Here is a 17907-nt window from a genome sequence, read left to right as displayed (position 1 = left end):
GCAGGCTTCATCCCTGGCCTCACTCAGTGGGTTAAGGATCCAGCATTGCCACCAGCTATGGTGTAGGTCAAAGATGATGGTGGAATCTGGTGTTGCTGTGGCTGTGGTGTACCCCTCAGCTGCAGCTCCAAATTGACCCTGAGTCCCAGAACTTGTATGCCGCAGGTACAGCCTTAAAAAAGAAAAAGAGAGAAATTTAAAAAAAAAAATGTATTTGAGACACCTTAACATCCTGTACAACATGTAAGATTAGTAGAACCAGAATGAGTGAGGATATGGGGCAGGAAGAAGAAGAATACAAGAGAATTAGCTGGAAGCAAGGTTAGAACATGCTCCAAGGCCTTCTATGCTCTGTTAGACGAGGGCCATGTTTGTCTCTGAGTTTTCTGGGAGGCGGTACGGAGGGAAGTGATCTGGAACGCATTTCATACCCATTAGCCAGAAGCAGAGCATTTGCTCAGAAGAAGCTGTTCCCAATCTCGAGGGCTGGGAGAATTTCCTCCTTTGCACCCCAGTGCACAGTATCAGCTCGTGAATCAGTCGTGTTCTCAGTAACGTCTAGGTCCCACAGGTTCTACAAGGGGCAGGTTGTGACCCATGGCATGTAATGAAATCAATTCAGAGGGTCGCAATGGTATAATAAAAAATAAATATTTGGTCTCTCTGCCTGGTTCCTGGCACCAAGCTCCTAAAACCTTTGAAAAGGCCGAGCATCTTTTGTATGCTAATGAGATGACACCTGATGGGGGTGGGGGGGTGCTGTTTCTTGAGGGGAAGATTGGAACTTTCAGCCTCACCCCTGGACTTCTGGGGGAGGATGGGCTGGCGATGGAGTTCAGTCCCCAACCACCAGTGATTTAATTAGGTATGGCCATGTAATGAAACCTCCATTAAACCCCAGAATGATGGGGAACTTCCAGCGTGGAGAACACCTGGAGTGGCCGGGAGGGTGGCCTGCAGTGGAGAGCGCATCTCACGTCCTCCACCCGCTTTGCCCTGGGGGACCTCTTCCGTCTGGCGTCTGGCTCTTCCCAAGCTGCATCCTTTAAAATAAACCACGGCAAATGTATGCGAGATGTTTTCCTGAGTTTTGTGAGTCATTCCAGTGAATTACCAAACCTGAGAAGGGGATTGTGGGAACCCCTGATTTACAGCTGCTCAGTCAGAAGTACAGGTACCTGCTTCCCTCCTGCCCCCAACTTGCCACTGGTCCCTGCAGTGGATGGCAGTCTGGTGGCGCTGAGCCCTTAATCTATGTTTTCTGTGCTCACTCTGGGAGTTGGTGTCAGAATTGTGTTGTTGGGCACCCAGTTGGGGTCAGAGAATCAGAATAAAAGAATTTCAAGCATGGTTTTTTTTTTTGTTTGTTTGTTTGTTTGTTTTTTTTTTTTTTGATGCGTCCGAGGCCTATGGAGGTTCCCAGGCTAGGGGGTGAATTGGAGCTGTAGTCACTAGCCTACACCACAGCCACAGCAATACCAGATCCAAGCTGAGTCTGCAACCTACACCACAGCTCACGGCAATGCCAGATCCTTAACCCACTGAGTGAAACCAGGAATTGAACCTGCATCCTCATGGATGCTAGTTGGATTCATTTCCACTGAGCCACGACAGGAACTCTGATTTTCTTTTTTAAAGAAGTAGAATAGAATAGAACAGAACAGAACAGATTGGAGAGCCTCACCTGTATGGCAGAGTATGGTTTGGTGAGACTTTCTTTTGGATGGTATGTGTATTTGCATGTACCGTGCTGTGATATAAAATGCATTTCTTACTGGTGATCAGTAAGAGAAAAAAAATCCTAAACCAATGATATTCACCAACTGAGCTTCCAGTATCTCCCTGCCTGACTGCGGAGTCCGCATGTGCACGTGTGAAAGTTCACCGGGCAGTGAGAGGGCAAGAGTCATCCTATCTGCAGCCAGGTCGTGACTGTTTTTCTCAACAAGCATAAGCTTGTTGGCTGGTCTTGGAGAACGAGCTCAGGCAAGGGAGAGAGCTGGAAAGGAATATAAATATATCATTGAGTGAAACGGATGGGCCCAAAGTGTGGTGAGGTGGGGAAAGCCCCAGGAGAGAGAGCTGGCTGTGGGGCACGTGGTTTAGAACTTTCTGGAGGAAAGGTAGACAGGTGGTGAGCACAGAAAGCCTAGGACAGGTGGATGGATTTTCATCAGCTGAGAAGGGGGAGGGGGTCAGGTACTGTCTCTCTGGCTGAAGGTCTTGCCTGATGACCCTCAGGTTTCCTTATCCGTGACATGAGGACAGTTCTCATGGATACTAGTCAGGTTCATGAACCACTGAACCAAGATGGGAACTCTGAAACGAGGACGATTCTAGTACCCGTCCTGAGCCACAACTGAGGACTTGCCAGGGTGGTTCGAGGAAGTGCGCTCAGTGAGGCCAGGCTTTGAACCTGCTTAATTTTTTTGCTTTTTTTTTTTTTTAAGGGCTGTACCTACAGCCTATGGAAGTTCCCAGGCTTGGGGTCAAATTGAAGCTGCAGCTACCAGCCTATACCACAGCCACAACAATGCTGGATCTGAGCCATGTCTGCAGCCTACACTGCAGTTCACAGCAACACCAGATCCTTTAACCCACTGAGCAAAGGCCAGGGATCAAACCCATATCTTCATGGACCCTATGTCAGGTTCATAACCCACTGAGCCACAGCAGGAACTCCTTATTATGGTTTTAATATGTGTTTCCCTATTGACTAATGACATTGATCATGTCTTGTGCTTGTTAGCCATTCACAGACCGTTAATAAATGTCTTTTCAAATCTTCTGCCCACTTTGTAAATAAAGTGGCAGGATACAAAATCAGCATATAGAAATCTATTGTCTTTCTATATACTAATAATGAACCATCAGAAAGATAAATTAAGAAGACAATCCCAACATGTACATGCTGTTGGTGGGTTTATAAATTGGTATAGCTGCTATGGAAAACAGTATGGTGATTCCTCAAAAAATTATGAATAGAACTACCATATGACCTAGCCATTCTCCTTCTGGGTATTTCTCTGAAGAACATAAAAACACTAATGCAGAAAGGTATATGCGCCCTTGTGTTCATTGCAGCATTATTTACAATAGTCAAGATATGGAAACAACCTAAGTGTCCATTAGTGGATGAATGGATAAAGAAACACACACACACTCCCCCTGTGGAATACTACTCAGCCATAAAAAGAATGAAGTCTTGGAGTTCCGTTCATGGCTCAGCCGTTAACGAATCCTATTGGGATCCATGAGGATGCAGGTTCGATCCCTGGCTTTGCTCAGTGAGTTAAGGATCCGGCATTGCCATAAGCTGTGGCGCAGGCCAGCAGCTGTAGCTCTCATTGGACCCCTAGCCTAGGAACCTCCAAACACCACGAGTGCAGCCCTAAAAGGATAAAGCAAAAAGAAAAAAAGTATGAAGTCTTGCCTTTTGCAGTAACATGAATGGACCTTGAGGGCATTATGCTACGTGAAATAAGTCAGACAGAGAAAGACAAATACCACGTGATCTCACGCCACTGAATCTAAAACAAAACAAGACACCCCCAAGCACATAGATACAGAGAACAGATTGGGAGTTACCAGACCTGCAGGTTACAGGGGGTGGATGAGATAGGTGAATGTAGTAGTGATACTAGTGATACTAGTGTAGTGATACTAGTCATGAACCTGACTAGTATCCATGTACAAATTTCCAGTTATAAAATAAAATAGGTCATGGGAATGTGATGTGCAGCATGGTGACTATAATTTTTTTTGTTTTTTTTTTTGTTTTTTTTTGGTCTTTTGTCTTTTTAGGGCCACACCTGCAGTATATGGAGGTTCCCAGGCTAGGGGTCAAATTGGAGCAACATCAGATCCTTAACCCACTGAGCAAGGCCAGGGATTGAACTTGCATCCTCATGGATGCTGGTAAGATCCGTTAACCGCTGAGCCATGATGGGACTCCCTTATTTTCTTTTTAGTGGTATCTTCTGAAGCACATAAGTTTTTAAATTTGATGAGTCTAGTTAGTCAATTTCTTCTTCGATGGATTGTGCTTATTTAGGGTATGGCTAAGAATACTTTGTTCAATTCAGGGTCCTGAAGATTTTCTTCTAGAAGTTTTGGAGTTTTTGCTCTTTTTACAGAGGTCTCAGAACCCTTTTGACCTGGTTTGACAAGAAATTTAGATTGAGATTTATTTTATTTTATTTATTTATTTTTTGTCTTTTTAGGGCCATACCCGCGGCATATGGAAGTCCCCAGGCTAGGGGTCCAATCACAGCTGTAGCCACTGGCCTATGCCGTAGCCACAGCAACACCAGATCCAAGCTGCTTCCGTCACCTACACCACAGCTCACGGTAAGGCCAGGTCCTTTAACCCACTGAGTGAGGCCAAGGATTGAACCTGCATCGTCATGGATACTAATCAGATTTGTTTCCACTGAGCCAGGACAGGAACTCCGAGATTTATTTTTTGCTGTTGTGCAGGGAAGAGTTTTGCTATATAGCAGACCTGAGATGGCTAACCTTAGTAAGCCCTGCTTGCAAGGTTAGCTCTTGACTGGTACCTGGGAAACTTAGAATTCAGGAGAGTTCCCACTGTTTCCAGAACTGATAAAAGGAGTTCACTGGACTTAAGGAGTGATAAAAGAACTGATAAAAGGAGTTCACCTTTTGCACAAAAAGGTGATTTATACGGAATACTTGCTTTTCTTCTAGGAGTCGTAAATTTTGAAACATGCTAGGCAGAGGTGCCTACCTGACCAGCCCCCAGTAAATACCCCAATGAGCTTCCTTTGGAAGCTGGCATTTTCACACATGTTATCGGCCCTCCTTTTTTTTTTTTTTTCCCCCTCAATGAATTTTGTTACATTTATAGTTGTACGTGTCAGCACTCTGCTGGAGGAATTATGCGTGTTCTGTGTGACTCCTCTGGGAGAGAGGAGTCTTCGCAGCCTGTTCGTGGTGACCTCCAGACCTCACTGCATGCACCTTTCCCTTAGCTGATTTTGCTGTGTCCTTGTGCTGTAATAAATCAAAGCAGTGAGTCCTGCCCGTCTTCCTAGTACGTCACTGAACCCAGGGGTGGTCTTGGGGACCCTGAAAGCCTAGGGGTGTCCAATTGCTTCAGCACCATTTGTGGGAAAGACTGTCTTTTTCCCCTTGAATTGTTCTGTCATCTTTGTCAAAGCCCGTTGACCATAAATGTCAGGATTTATTTCTGGAGTTCCGTGTGGTTCCATTGCCTGTCCCTAGGCCAATACCACATTGTCTTGATTATTGAGGCTTTATAGTAAGTTTTAAAATCAGATAGCGTAAGTCCTCCAATTTTGCCCTTCTTTTTCAAAATTATTTGGCTCTTCTAGGTCCTTTGCATTTCCATATAAATTTTAGGATCAGCTTGTCAATTTCTGCTAAAAAGCTTACTAAGGTTTTGATTGGAATGGTCTTGAATTGATAGATCAGTTGGAGAGAATTGACATCTTGACAGTAGTGAGTCTTCCAATCCATAAACTTGGATTGTCTCTCCATGTAATATCTCAGCAGTTTTAGTTTGTTTTGTTTTGTTTGTTTGGCTGTGCCTGTGGTATGTAGAAGTTCCCAGGCCAGGGGTCTGGGCCACAGCTGTGACAATCTTTTTTCATTTTTTTTTTTTTTTGCTTTTTTTTTAAGGTCACACCCATAGCATATGGAGGTTCCCAGGCTAAGGGTTGAATCAGAACTACAGGTACACCAGCCTACGCCACAGCCACAACAACACTGGATCTGAGCCCCGTCTGTAACCTACACCACAGCTCATGGCAACACTGGGTCCTTAACCCACTAATCGAGGCCAGTGATCGAACCCACCTCCTCATGGAGCCTAGTCAGGTTCATTATCCCTGAGCCACAATGGGAACTCCCAACAATGCTAGATCTTTAACCCACTGAGGCACCAGGGAACTCCTTCTCAGCGGTTTCTTTAAGTTTTCAGAATACAAGTCTTATGCTTCTTTTCTTAAATTTGTTCCTGGAGTTCCCATTGTGGCTCACAGGGTTAAGAACCTGACTAGTCTTCATGAGGCTAGTTGCTGTGGCTGTGGTGTAGGCCTGCAGCTATAGCTCTCATTCGATCCCTAGCCTGGGAACTTCCATATGCTGCAGGTGCAGCCTTAAAAAAATTATTTTTGAGTACTTTATTCTTTCTGATATTCTTATGAGTGAAATTGTTTTCTTTTTAAAAGTAATTAATTATTTAATAGAGGTTTAGTTGTACGATTTCAGGTTAGTTTCAGGTGTACAGCAGAGTGATTCAGTTATACATATATATTCTTTTCCATTGGGGTATTACAAGATATTGCATATAGTTCTCTGTGCCGTACAGTAGGTTCTCATTGTTTATCTATCTATTTTGTATATAATAGTGTGTTTCTATTAATCCCAAACTCCTAATTCATCCCTTCCTCTGAGATTGTTTTCTTAATTTCATTTTAAGATTGCTTATTGCTAGTATATTGAATTGTATCCTGTGACCTAGCTAAACTTACAGTTCCTGTATTTGTTTCGTGGATGCCTGCGGGTTTTGTACATGCAAGATTATGTCATCTGCTAATAAAGATGGTTTTACTTTTTCCTTTCAATCTAGATGGCTTTAATTTCTTTTTTCTTTCTTTCTTTCTTTTTTTTTTTTTTTTTTTTGATCTTTTTAGGGCCCCACTCACAGCATATGGAAGTTCCCTGGTCTAATTGTATTTGTAGCTGCTGGCCTATGCCACAGCTTCAGCAATATGGGATCTGAGTCGCATCTGTGACCTACACCATAGCTCACGGTAATGCCAGATCCTTAACCCACTGAGCAAGGCCAGGGATCGAACCCACATCCTCATGGATACTAGTGGGCTCATTAACGCTGAGCCACGACGGGCACTCTGCCTCTAATTTTATTTACCTTATTGCCGCCGGCTTGAACTCTAGTCTGTTATTAATTAGCAGTGGCATAAATGGGCATCTTTTCCTTGTTTCTGATTATAAGGGGGAAGGCGTCCATATTTCACCATTAAGTATAATGTTAGCTGTAGGGGTTTGTAGATGTCCTTTATCAAGTTTTGTAAATTCTCTTATTTCTAGTTGGTTGATGATTTTTACCGTAAATCTGTTTTGGACTTTATCACATGCTTTTTTTCCTGCATCTGTTGAGACGACAATTTATTTTTTGTGCTTTATTCTGTTAATACAGTTCGTTACATTAATTGATTTTCCACTGTCCTGGGGTAAAACCCACTTCGTCATGATGTATAATTCTTGGGTATTTTGCTAGGTTCAGGTTGCTAGTATATTGCTGCAGATTTTTGCATATATATTCATGAAGGATATTGATCTGTGGTTTTGTTTTCTTGGGGTGTCCGCCTCTGGTTTTGGATCAGGGTTATACTCAGTCTTATAGGATGAGCTGAGGAGTGTTACCTCCTTTATTTTCTTCTCCATTTTCTTTTAAAGGGATAATTTACGGTCTTTCACGGGTGATGGGGAGCAATTCTTTTTTCTATCCTCAAAGCTAATTCTTTGGAGAGATGTCTTAGGATTCACACCTGGCAGCTCAGTGTCATTGGCTGTATCCCAAGTCAGTTTATGGCCAGGTGTGGCTCAAAATGGGACCACCCTGAGACAACCTTATCTGATCGCATCTGGCACCTGCATTTGCAGGTGGACCTTCAAAGCTTCCTTACAGGAATGGGGGTGCGGTGGGAGGGGGGCGCATCTGCTCACCTGGCAGCTGGGATGTGCACTGAGGTTGTCTCTCTCTCCATCTCTTTCAACAGAGCAGCCACGAACCAAAAGGTACGGGAGCAGGTACGCCTGGAACTGAGCTTCTTGAACTCAGACCTGCAAATGCTCAAGGAGGAGCTGGAGGGGCTCAACATCTCGGTGGGAGTCTATCAGAGCACAGAGTAAGTGAGGGCAGGGCTTCTTCCGGGGGCTTTCTGAGCCTTGGAATGTGCCTGCACCAGGGATGGATAGGGTATGGCAGAGCCCACTTTGGGAATGATCAGGTTTGGGGTTGGGCCGGGTACAGAGTTAAAGGGATGAACTCATGAGTTTGTTGGAAATACCTGTCAGTTGGACCAAAAGGCATTTCTTTTCTTTTTTTTCTTTTTTTTTTTTCTTTCTGCCTTTTGTAGGGCTGCTCCCATGGCATATGGAGGTTCCCAGGCTAGGGATCTAATTGGAGTTGTAGCTGCCGGCCTGCACCAGAGCCACAGCAACGCGGGATCTGAGCCGTGTCTGTGACCTACACCATAGCTCACGGCAATGCTGGTTCCTTAACCCACTAAGCAAGGCCAGGGATCGAACCCGCAACCTCAGGGTTCCTAGTCGGATTCGTTAACCACTTCGCCACGACAGGAACTCCAAAAAAGGCATTTCTTTGTCCTGGGACCCCTTGAGACATAGTTTTACAGGAACAGCTGCATGGCTGGGTCCAAGTGGGGAGATGACCTCTCTCACGTGGCCTGGGTCGTGGCTCCGCCGTAAAGATGCTCTGCAAGGGTGGCTGTGGTGAGCTCGGAGAGCCAGCCTGCCAGACAGGGCCCAGGTTGCCCTGTCTTCCTCCCTCTCAGCCTCAGCACCTCACACATGGCCGGACTCTGGCTTATCCTGTTGACGGAGTACAAAACCGTATAAGTTGCCTTTCACATCAAAGAGGATGAGACCTTTTCGAGTTCCCTGAAGAGAGAGTGTAACTTAGACACTTTGGAACTGTTTCCTGTTAAATAGTTAAGAGACAAATATTCTAATTCAGAATCATCTCTTAGGGAGTATTGGTGGGGGGCCCTCTGCGGAGGCATGGCCTTCAGAAAAGCTCAGAAAGTCTTTCTCCCCAAAGTAACCTACCTTTGAAAGAAAAGTCCATCTTTTTTGTCCTTTTGCCATTTCTTGGGCCACTCTTGCAGCATATGGAGGTTCCCAGGCTAGGGGTCAAATTGGAGCTGTAGCCGCTGGCCTATGTCAGAGCCACAGCAACGCAGGATCCAAGCCTCATCTGCCACCTACACCACAGCTCACGGCAACTCCGGATCCTTAACCCACTGAGCAAGGCCAGGGATCGAACCCGCAACCTCATAGTTTCTAGTCAGATTCGTTAACCACTGAGCCACGATGGGAACTCCAAGAAAAGTCCATCTTTAGGAAGAAATAACTTTGAGGAGTTCCCATTGTGTCGCAGTGATTAACGAACCCGCCTAGGAACCATGAAGTTTCGGGTTTGATCCCTGGCCTCGCTCAGCGGGTTAAGGATCTGGTGTTGCTGTGACTGCAGTGTAGGCTGGCAGCTGTAGCTCTGATTGGACCCCTAGCCTGGGAACCTCCTTATGCCATGGGGGTGGCCTTAGAAAGACAAAAGACAAAAAAAAAAAAAAGAGGAAATATCTTTGAGAAGCTCTGAAGAATGGTTTACACACTTTTCTGTGTGGGGAAGTGGGACTGCTCAAATCCTAAGGGGGCCCCAGAGGAAACTCAGAAAATAGCTTCCTGGATGCACAGAAGGAAAACGTTGGGGAGCCTTGAATCACCCTTTGAAATGTGCTTTGTCTTTCTTTTCTTTCTTATTTTCTTTTTATGGGCTGCCCCTGCAGCATGTGGAAGTTCCCAGGCTAAGGGTCAAATAGGAGCAGAGCTGCAGCTGCCGGCCTACACCACAGCCACAGCAGTGCTGGATCCGAGCCACAGCTGCAACCTACACCACAGCTCACCGCAACACCAGATCCTTACCCCACTGAGGGAGGCCAGGCATTAAACCTGCATCCTCTTGGGCACTGTAACGGGTTCTTAAACCCCTGAACCCCGATGGGAACTCCTGGAATGTGCTTTTTCTGACTGTTGCTCCTCCCCTTCAGCATCTTCGGGGTGTTTTTCTGAGCCATGTGTGAAACCTCTTCTCTTTCTTTTTTTTTTTTTTATTTTATTTTATTTTATTTTTTTAATTTTTTGTCTTTTTGCCATTTCTTGGGCCGCTCCCGCGGCATATGGAGGTTCCCAGGCTAAGGGTCTAATCAGAGCTGTGGCCGCCAGCCTACGCCAGAGCCACAGCAACGCAGGATCCGAGCCTCGTCTGCAACCTACACCACAGCTCACGGCAACGCCGGATCTTTAACCCACTGAGCAAGGGCAGGGATCGAACCCGCAACCTCATGGTTCCTAGTCGGATTCGTTAACCACTGCGCCACCACGGGAACTCCAAATATGCTTAATACGGAGTTCCCGTCGTGGCGCAGTGGTTAGCGAATCCGACTAGGAACCATGAGGTTGCGGGTTCGGTCCCTGCCCTTGCTCAGTGGGTTAACGATCTGGCGTTGCCGTGAGCTGTGGTGTAGGTTGCAGACACGGCTCGGATCCCGCGTTGCTGTGGCTCTGGCGTAGGCCTGTGGCTATAGCTCCGATTAGACCCCTAGCCTGGGAACCTCCATATGCCGTGGGAGCGGCCCAAGAAATAGCAAAAAGACCAAAAAAAAAAAAAAAAAAAAAAAAAAAAAAAATGCTTAATACTTGATGTTTCTTTTTTTTTTTCTTTTTTTTTTTTTTTTGTCTTTTTGCCATTTCTTGGGCCGCTCCTGCGGCATATGGAGGTTCCCAGGCTAGGGGTCCAATCGGAGCTGTAGCCACTAGCCTACACCAGAGCCACAGCAACGCGGGATCTGAGCCTCGTCTGCAACCTACACCACAGCTCACGGCAACGCCAGGTCCTTAATCCACTGAGCAAGGGCAGGGGTCGAATCCGCAACCTCATGGTTCCTAGTCGGATTCGTTAACCGCTGCGCCACGATGGGAACTCCTCTCTTCTCTTTCTTTGGTGATCATCCGCGAGCTGGTCCCTGTGCCCTGGCTCACTTCCCTGTGGGCTCCCAGTGCAGTCCTGACACCTAATCAGAATAACCAATAAAGGGCTTCCCCCAGCCCACGCTCTGGCATTAAATTCCAGTGTTTTGCCCACAAGGCCAAAGTTCCTCAAGGAGGCAAGGCAGAACCAGACTTTGATGATAAACGTAGGATGTTTTGTATTCCCCCGGCTGGACTGAAGCGCCGAGGGTGTTCCGAAGAGACATGCGATCAAGGCCGCTGTGTGACCACAGCGTGGCTCCAAAGCAGTCATCAGTCTTCTGGGCATTGGGAACAGGAGAGAGAGATGTGCAGATTCATAATTCACACCTTGCGTTTACATCCACTCCTTTTCCTGTGTTCAAAGCAGATTGGTTTTTTTCTTGGCACCTTGATGTTTAAGCACGTCTGTGAGGCAGGCAGGAAAGAAACAATCTCATCATGCAGATGAGAAAACACAGAAGGGGAAGTTCCCGTTGTGGCTCAGCGGTCAAGAGCCCCCCCCCCCAATAGCATCCATGAGGACATGGGTTTGATCCCTGGCCTCGCTCAGTGGGTTAAGGATCCCGCATTGCTGTAGCTGTGACATAGCCTGGTGACCCCTAGCCTGGGAACCCCTAGGTGGTGACCTCTAGCCTGGGAACTTCCATATACTGCAGGTGCAGCCCTAAAAGGGAAAAAAAGAAAGAGGAAAACACACAGAGGCCAGAGGTCTCGGAAGAAGTTGTGTTAGCGTAAGATTGAGGGGGATGGTGCCCTGGCCAGCAGGCCTTGGGATACTGGCTGCTCCTGGACAGTCAGGGAGGAGCGGGCTCACTGCCAGCCCTGTGCAGGGTGAGGCCAGGAGCCATGGGGGCCCAGAGGAGAGAGGTACCTCCTAGTAGGATCCAACATCCCCCCCAGACTTTGGGGCAGCCACACACCCTGCTGGGGCCTGCCTGCTTTCTGCATAGTTGTTTTCTGTCCCCCACAGAGGCAGCTTCAGCTTACAGCCCCATTGTCTGCTCACCCTGCCCGCATTCCTGACCTCCTCCTTGGGCTGGGCTGAGCAGCCCCAGGAGGTCTCCTGTTACAGGTCAGGGAGCAAAATCCTTGTTTGCAAAACACAGCTGAGCCCCCTGGGCTTCCTGTTGGCCCTGCCCCTAAAACCACTCCTAGGGTGACCTGTGGGGTGACCAGGTGGTCCACGCAGGGGGAGGGGGGGGAGGGGAAGTGGCTGGCCCAGGGCTGGGAGCCAGGTGCACTCAGGTGTCAGATGGGCCCCTGCCCTCAAGGCCTTCCCTGTGCTGTGGATGGGAGCCCTGGAGAGATCTAGGAGGAGGGAGAGGTGAGACCCAGGGATCTGTCTGTAGGAGGAGGGCTGCAGGAGAGGTGAGACCCAGGGAAAGAGGAGAGAGAAGGAGGAGATGCTCTAATTGCCGCCGTGAGTGCACTGCTCAATAGGTCTCAGCACAGTTACTCTAAGAAGGGTTGCCAGTGGAGGGATAAACCAGGGCAGAGATGGGAGGGGCCTCGTGTGAGGCTGAGTCGTCTAGAAGGGACTGGGACCTGCATGGGGACACAGACTGACATGTGGTCTCTGTGGAGAATGAACTGGTGTGTGCTGGCTTGGTAGGAGGGAGGAGAGGGGGTGGGGACCTGAGCTGGGCTGCTGGGGGGAGGCTGTGGGGTGCAGAGTGGCCCCGAGAGGGATGTTCATATACCTTGCTGTGTTCCTTCTAGGGAGGCTTTTACGATTCCCCTGATTCCACTTGGCCTGAAGGAAACCAAGGATGTTGACTTTTCAGTGGTTCTCAAGGTAAATCTCAAAGCATTGGGCACTAACTGGGTGTTTAAAAGGGAAGTGCAGGAGTTGCGTGTCCTCTGCAAGTGGCTTTAGCTTCAACGGGCTGAGTGTCCGTTGATTTTTGCAGGGTGGCCTTGAGCCTGCTAGGCAGGCCACCTAGAGAGCCTTTGGCTTCCTTTCACAGGCTTCCTTTCATCCGGTCACTAAGGCTCCTCAGGTGCCTGGAGAAGGGGTTGGGAACCCCCCCCCAGGCCCGTCGGCCCCAGGAGGCCAAGTCAAAGAGGGAAAGCGAGTCTGCTGTGTGCATGCATTTATCCTGTTTTAATATCTTTTTTCCCTCAAATTTTGTAACCAATTTAGGCCATGTTTTGGGAAAAGTTTTTTCTTTCCCCTTAATATTTTATTGTGAAAATAGAAAAATTGAGAGGCTTTTACAGTGAAACCGTGTTCTCACTACCTAGATTCTCCCGTGAACATTTTGCTGTAGTCAATACATCACATTTGTCCATCTATGCACTTCATATCTATATACGTCAATCTCTTTTACTTTCTTACTTTCAATTTTAGTTTTTGTTTTGGCCACGGTGTGCGGCCGTTTGATGTGGGATCTCAGTTCCCAAACCAGGGATTGAACATGGGCCACAGTGGTGAAGGTGCTGAATCCTAACCATTAGACCACCGAGGAACTCCCCCATCTTATTATTTTATTTTATTTTATTTTATTTTATTTTATTTTATTTTTTTGGCTTTTTAGGGACAGGACACACCTGGGGCATATGGAAGTTCACCCACACCACAGCTCACGGCAACGCCGGGTCCTTAACCCACTGAGTGAGGCCAGGGATCGAACCCACAATCCCATGGATCCTAGTCAGGTTCATTAACCACAGAGCCACGAAGGGAACTCCCCCATCTTATTTTTTTATACAGTTCTTTCATTCTTTTTTTTTTTTTTTTTTTTTTTGGTGGCCACACCAACAGCATATGGAAGTTCCCAGGCCAGGGATTGAACCTGACCTGACCTGATTGATTCTGATCTACACCATAGCTGCAGCAACATCAGATCCCTTAACCCACTGCACCTGGAGGGGGACCAGGCCTCCAAAGTGACTTGAGCCTCTGCACTTGGATTCTTAACCCACTGTGCCACAATGGGAACTCTGATTTTGGGATACATTTAAAAGTAAATCAAAGATGTCGGGTCAATGCCCTTAAATGCTTCAATAGCTAGAGTTTATGAGTCCTCTGCCCCCTAATTCCTGGATGTCTGCCTTCTTTTCTCTCTCCCCTACCTCTTCTTTTCCATCTTTCTCTTCTCCTCCCTTCTTTCTCTCCATTAAAAAACAAAACAAAACAAAACAAACAAAAAACTTTATTGAGGTATAATTCATACACTGCACCATTCACCTTTAAAATGAATGTTGGCTGGCCTCCCCTTAGCTGTGTGTGTGTCTCTGGCAAGCAGTGACACTAGTAGTCTGACCAATGTCTGTCACTGTGCAGGGTGCTGGTGCTGTCACAGACCCTGCCTTTGGAGCCTGCGGTTCCATGGGGGATTCAGGTGGGAAGCAGGAGACATGCTTTGATGGAGGCAGCCAGGGATGCCTTGCACCCAGGCTGGGACCACGAGAGGCCTTCTGGTGCCCGGAATGCTTTCTTCTTCCTCCTGGCCCCAGATCCATCCCTCTGAGTTTTACTGAATCACCTCCAACTCGCATTTAGGAGGAGGAAGTAGCGACGAGGTAGAAGGCAGTGCCTGTCTTTGAGCTTCCCAGAACAGGCATGGTGTAGAGCAATGAATTCCACCATTGTGAAAATGCTTCAAATAATTTTTTTTTTTCTTTTCACAGTCATCCTGTTGGTTGACTCATCTTGGACTGCTTTTAGTTTAGAAAAAAAAAAAATGATCCTATGGCATTTGGGGCACTATAAAATTTGTCCTTTTTATTTTTCTTTTGGGCTGTGCAGAAGTTCTCAGGCCAGGGATCAAAGCCATGCCATAGCGATAACAGTAACACATCAGTGACAGTGCTGGATCCTTAACCCACTGCACCAGAGGGAACTCCTGCAGTTTGTTCTTCCACCTGTTTGTCTTTCTGTCTAACTATCTATCCATCCATCTTTTTTGGCTGCATATGGAATTCCCGGGCAAGGGATCAGATCCAAGCCACAGTTACAAACTGTCCTGCAGCTGCGGCAATGCAGGATCTGTTAACCTGTCGTGCTGGACCGGGAATCAAACCTATGTCCTGGCACTGCTGAGACACTGCTGATCCTGTTGCACCACAGAGGAAAATCCCACAATTTGTCCTTTTAAAAAGCAATTGGTTAATACTTCGAAAGCTTTTGTACTTGACCTCTGGTCTCAAAGAGAGACTGTGTGACATGAGCTCTTTCACTCAGGGCCTTGTTGACTGCTGCCTTGTCTAAAGCCAGGTCCCAGGCTCTGTGAGTTTAGCGTTTATTTTGGAGTTTAAGAAAGGTGATCGTCATGGCTCAGTGGAAATGAATATGACTAGTATCCATGAGGACTCAGGTTTAAGCCCTGGCCTTGCTCAGTGGGTTAAGGATCCAGCGTTGCTGTGAGCTGTGGTGTAGGTCACAGATGTGGCTCGGATCCCGCATTGCTGTGGCTGTGGTGTAGGCCGGCAGTTGTAGCTCCAGTTTGACCCCTAGCCTGGGAACCTCCATATGCCATGGGTGTGGCCTTAAAAAAAAAAAAAAGCATAAACGTCCAGTTACATAACAAATAAGCGATTAGAGTATAACGTATGGCCTGAGGAGTATGATCAATAATACTGTAATAACTTTGTGTGGCAGCAGATGGCAGCTAGACTTATCTTGGTGATCATTTCATAATGTATGCAAATGTCAAATCATTATGGAGTACACCTGAAACACAATATTGTAGTCAACTATATTTCAATTAAAAGAAAAAATACATACCTAAAGCCCCAAAATGTCTGAGTTTGGAAGGAAATTTAAAGATCACCAAAAAAAAAAAAAAAAAAAATAGTGCAGGCATTTCAAAGAGCGACTCTTGGAGAAACTTGGGAATTTCATGGGCATCTGTAAGGATCCAAACATGTCATGTGCTGAATTCCACATGAAAGCTAGTTCTGGGGAGGGCGGGGCTGGGCAGGATAAAAAACACATGTTGTGGGCATGGCTAACTGAGACTGAGACTTCCAACCATGTTATTTTAGCCTAAGAGAGACTCTACACATGTCAGTCATACAAAATATGAGAATGTTTGGGAGACATTCTGTTTTTTTTCCCCACATTTGTGCTTAAGAGTAACACAGACAGGTGCCACAGAAGTAGTTTGCCCCAGGAGACTAGATACAATTCCCTGTGCTTGCTATTCAGTAGGCCCTCACCGCTTATTTATTCTAAATGTAATAATAGTTTGGGAGTATCCATCATGGAGCATTGGAATCTGAATGCGCCTCAGTTGAATCTCACTAGGAACCATGAGGTTGCAGGTTCGATCCCTGGCCTCACTCAGTGGGTTGAGTATCTGGCGTGGCCGTGAGCTGTGGTGTAGGTCACAGACATGGCTCAGATCCCAAGTTGCTGTGGCTGTGGTGTAGGCCGGCAGCAATAGCTCCGATTAGACCCCTAGCCTGGGAGGAAACCTCCATATGCCACGGGTGCGGCCCCAAAAAGACAAAAACAAAAACAAATTCTTTTTCCAGAGAATTCAAGTTGTTTTTCTTTCCTTTTTAAGTACAGCCTTATTAATTTATTTTTATGATGGAGAACAGTATTGCAAAACATTCCGAAAAATACCAAGCCATGAAAAGAAAGATCCCTCGCATCCACACACACCACTCCCTTCTCTGCCCCCTCCCTCCCCGGAGCTCTGTAACTTGCTCAGTACTTAATGAGTCTGGTCCTCTGATCTGGGACCTGCCTTAGAGGGCTGCGTGGCTCCTCCCATCTGTCTGGGCTTAGTGAGGTGTCTGCTTGTAGGAGGTGCTGAAGAAGGTAGCTGTTCATTTCATTCATAAGGCAGCTTTCATGTTGTGTTATCAGCAGCCCTCCGCTGACCATCTTTGCACACCTCACTGGCCATTCCCTCCGGGTAGATTTCTAGGTGAGGATTTGGTGGGTCAAAGCTACATACTACCTACTACCCACCAGAGGTGTTCCTGCCTGACATCCCACCCTGCATAGCGGCTTACGCTGGGTATCACTCATCAGTTTGATTTTGTGCAGTCAGGCGAAAATGAAACCTTTACAGTTTGGATTTCTTTGATCCGTTCTAGAGTTGGATACATTCTCCTGCCTTTTTTTTTTTTTTTTTTTTTTTGGCTTTTTAGGGCCACACCCATGGCATATGGAGGTTCCTAGGCTAGGGGTCCAATCGGAGCTGTAGCTGCCAGCCTACACCACAGCCACAGCAATACTAGATCCGGGCGGAGTCGGCATCTCCTGCCTGGTTCTAATGGCTCTAGAGCTCTTCCATCATCCCTGTGGTTTCCTGCAACCCTGCCCACATCACTGTAAGAATTCTCTCCTTGGAGTTCCCGTCGTGGCTCAGTGGTTAATGAATCCGACTAGGATCCATGAGACTGCGGGTTTGATCCCTGGCCTTGCTCAGTGGGTTAAGGATTCGGCATTGCCATGAGCTGTGATATAGGTCACAGACGTGGCTCGGATCCTGCGTTGCTGTGGCTCTGGCGTAGGCCAGCGGCTACAGCTCTGATTTGACCCCTAGCCTGGGAACCTCCATATGCCACAGGAGCGGCCCTAGAAAAGACAAAAAAAAAAAGGAATTCTCTCCTTAAATTCATGGCAGGCACATCAGCGTGTGCCCCTCCTCCTGCCTGGACCTGATGGTTGGGAATGCTGGCGCATGTTATATACCTGAACATAATATCCACGAGCATGTTTCTAATTGTTGATATCAACAAACAACAAGTTTTATGTCTTTCTTGTGTTTGTTTTTTGGCTGCACCTGCGGCACCTGGAAGTTCCCAGGCTAGGATTCGAATCAGAGCTGTAGCCGCCAGCCTACACCACAGCCACAGCAACACCACATCTGCGATTCAACCTACACTGCAGCTCAAGGCAATGCCAGATCCTTAACCCCTTGAGCCAGGCCAGGGATTGAATCCCCATCCTCATGGATACTAGTCGGGTTTCTTAGCGCACTGAACCGCAAAGGATTCTTTATACATAGTTCAGGGAAACTGGCCACCCATTTGGTAAAATAAAAAGTTAAAGCCCTATGCCTCATTTTTCTTACCCCCAAACAAATTCCAGATAGACTA

General features: G+C 46.9%; 1 protein-coding gene across 2 annotated transcripts in view; it reads left to right on the top strand.

Annotated features, from left to right (window-relative positions):
- The window catches only part of RHPN2 (rhophilin Rho GTPase binding protein 2), a 70777-nt gene that overhangs the window by 22738 nt on the left and 30132 nt on the right, over window positions 1–17907 (top strand). For both annotated transcript variants that reach the window (XM_021094286.1, XM_021094287.1), the window contains 2 exons: window positions 7791–7919; window positions 12565–12640. In XM_021094286.1, coding sequence (XP_020949945.1) covers window positions 7791–7919; window positions 12565–12640 — 205 coding nt within the window. The remainder of the gene's footprint in view (window positions 1–7790; window positions 7920–12564; window positions 12641–17907) is intronic.

This window comes from Sus scrofa, chromosome 6, assembly GCF_000003025.6.
Source record: "Sus scrofa isolate TJ Tabasco breed Duroc chromosome 6, Sscrofa11.1, whole genome shotgun sequence".
Classification (NCBI taxonomy): domain Eukaryota; kingdom Metazoa; phylum Chordata; class Mammalia; order Artiodactyla; family Suidae; genus Sus; species Sus scrofa.
This window is presented reverse-complemented; position numbering and strand designations above follow the sequence as displayed.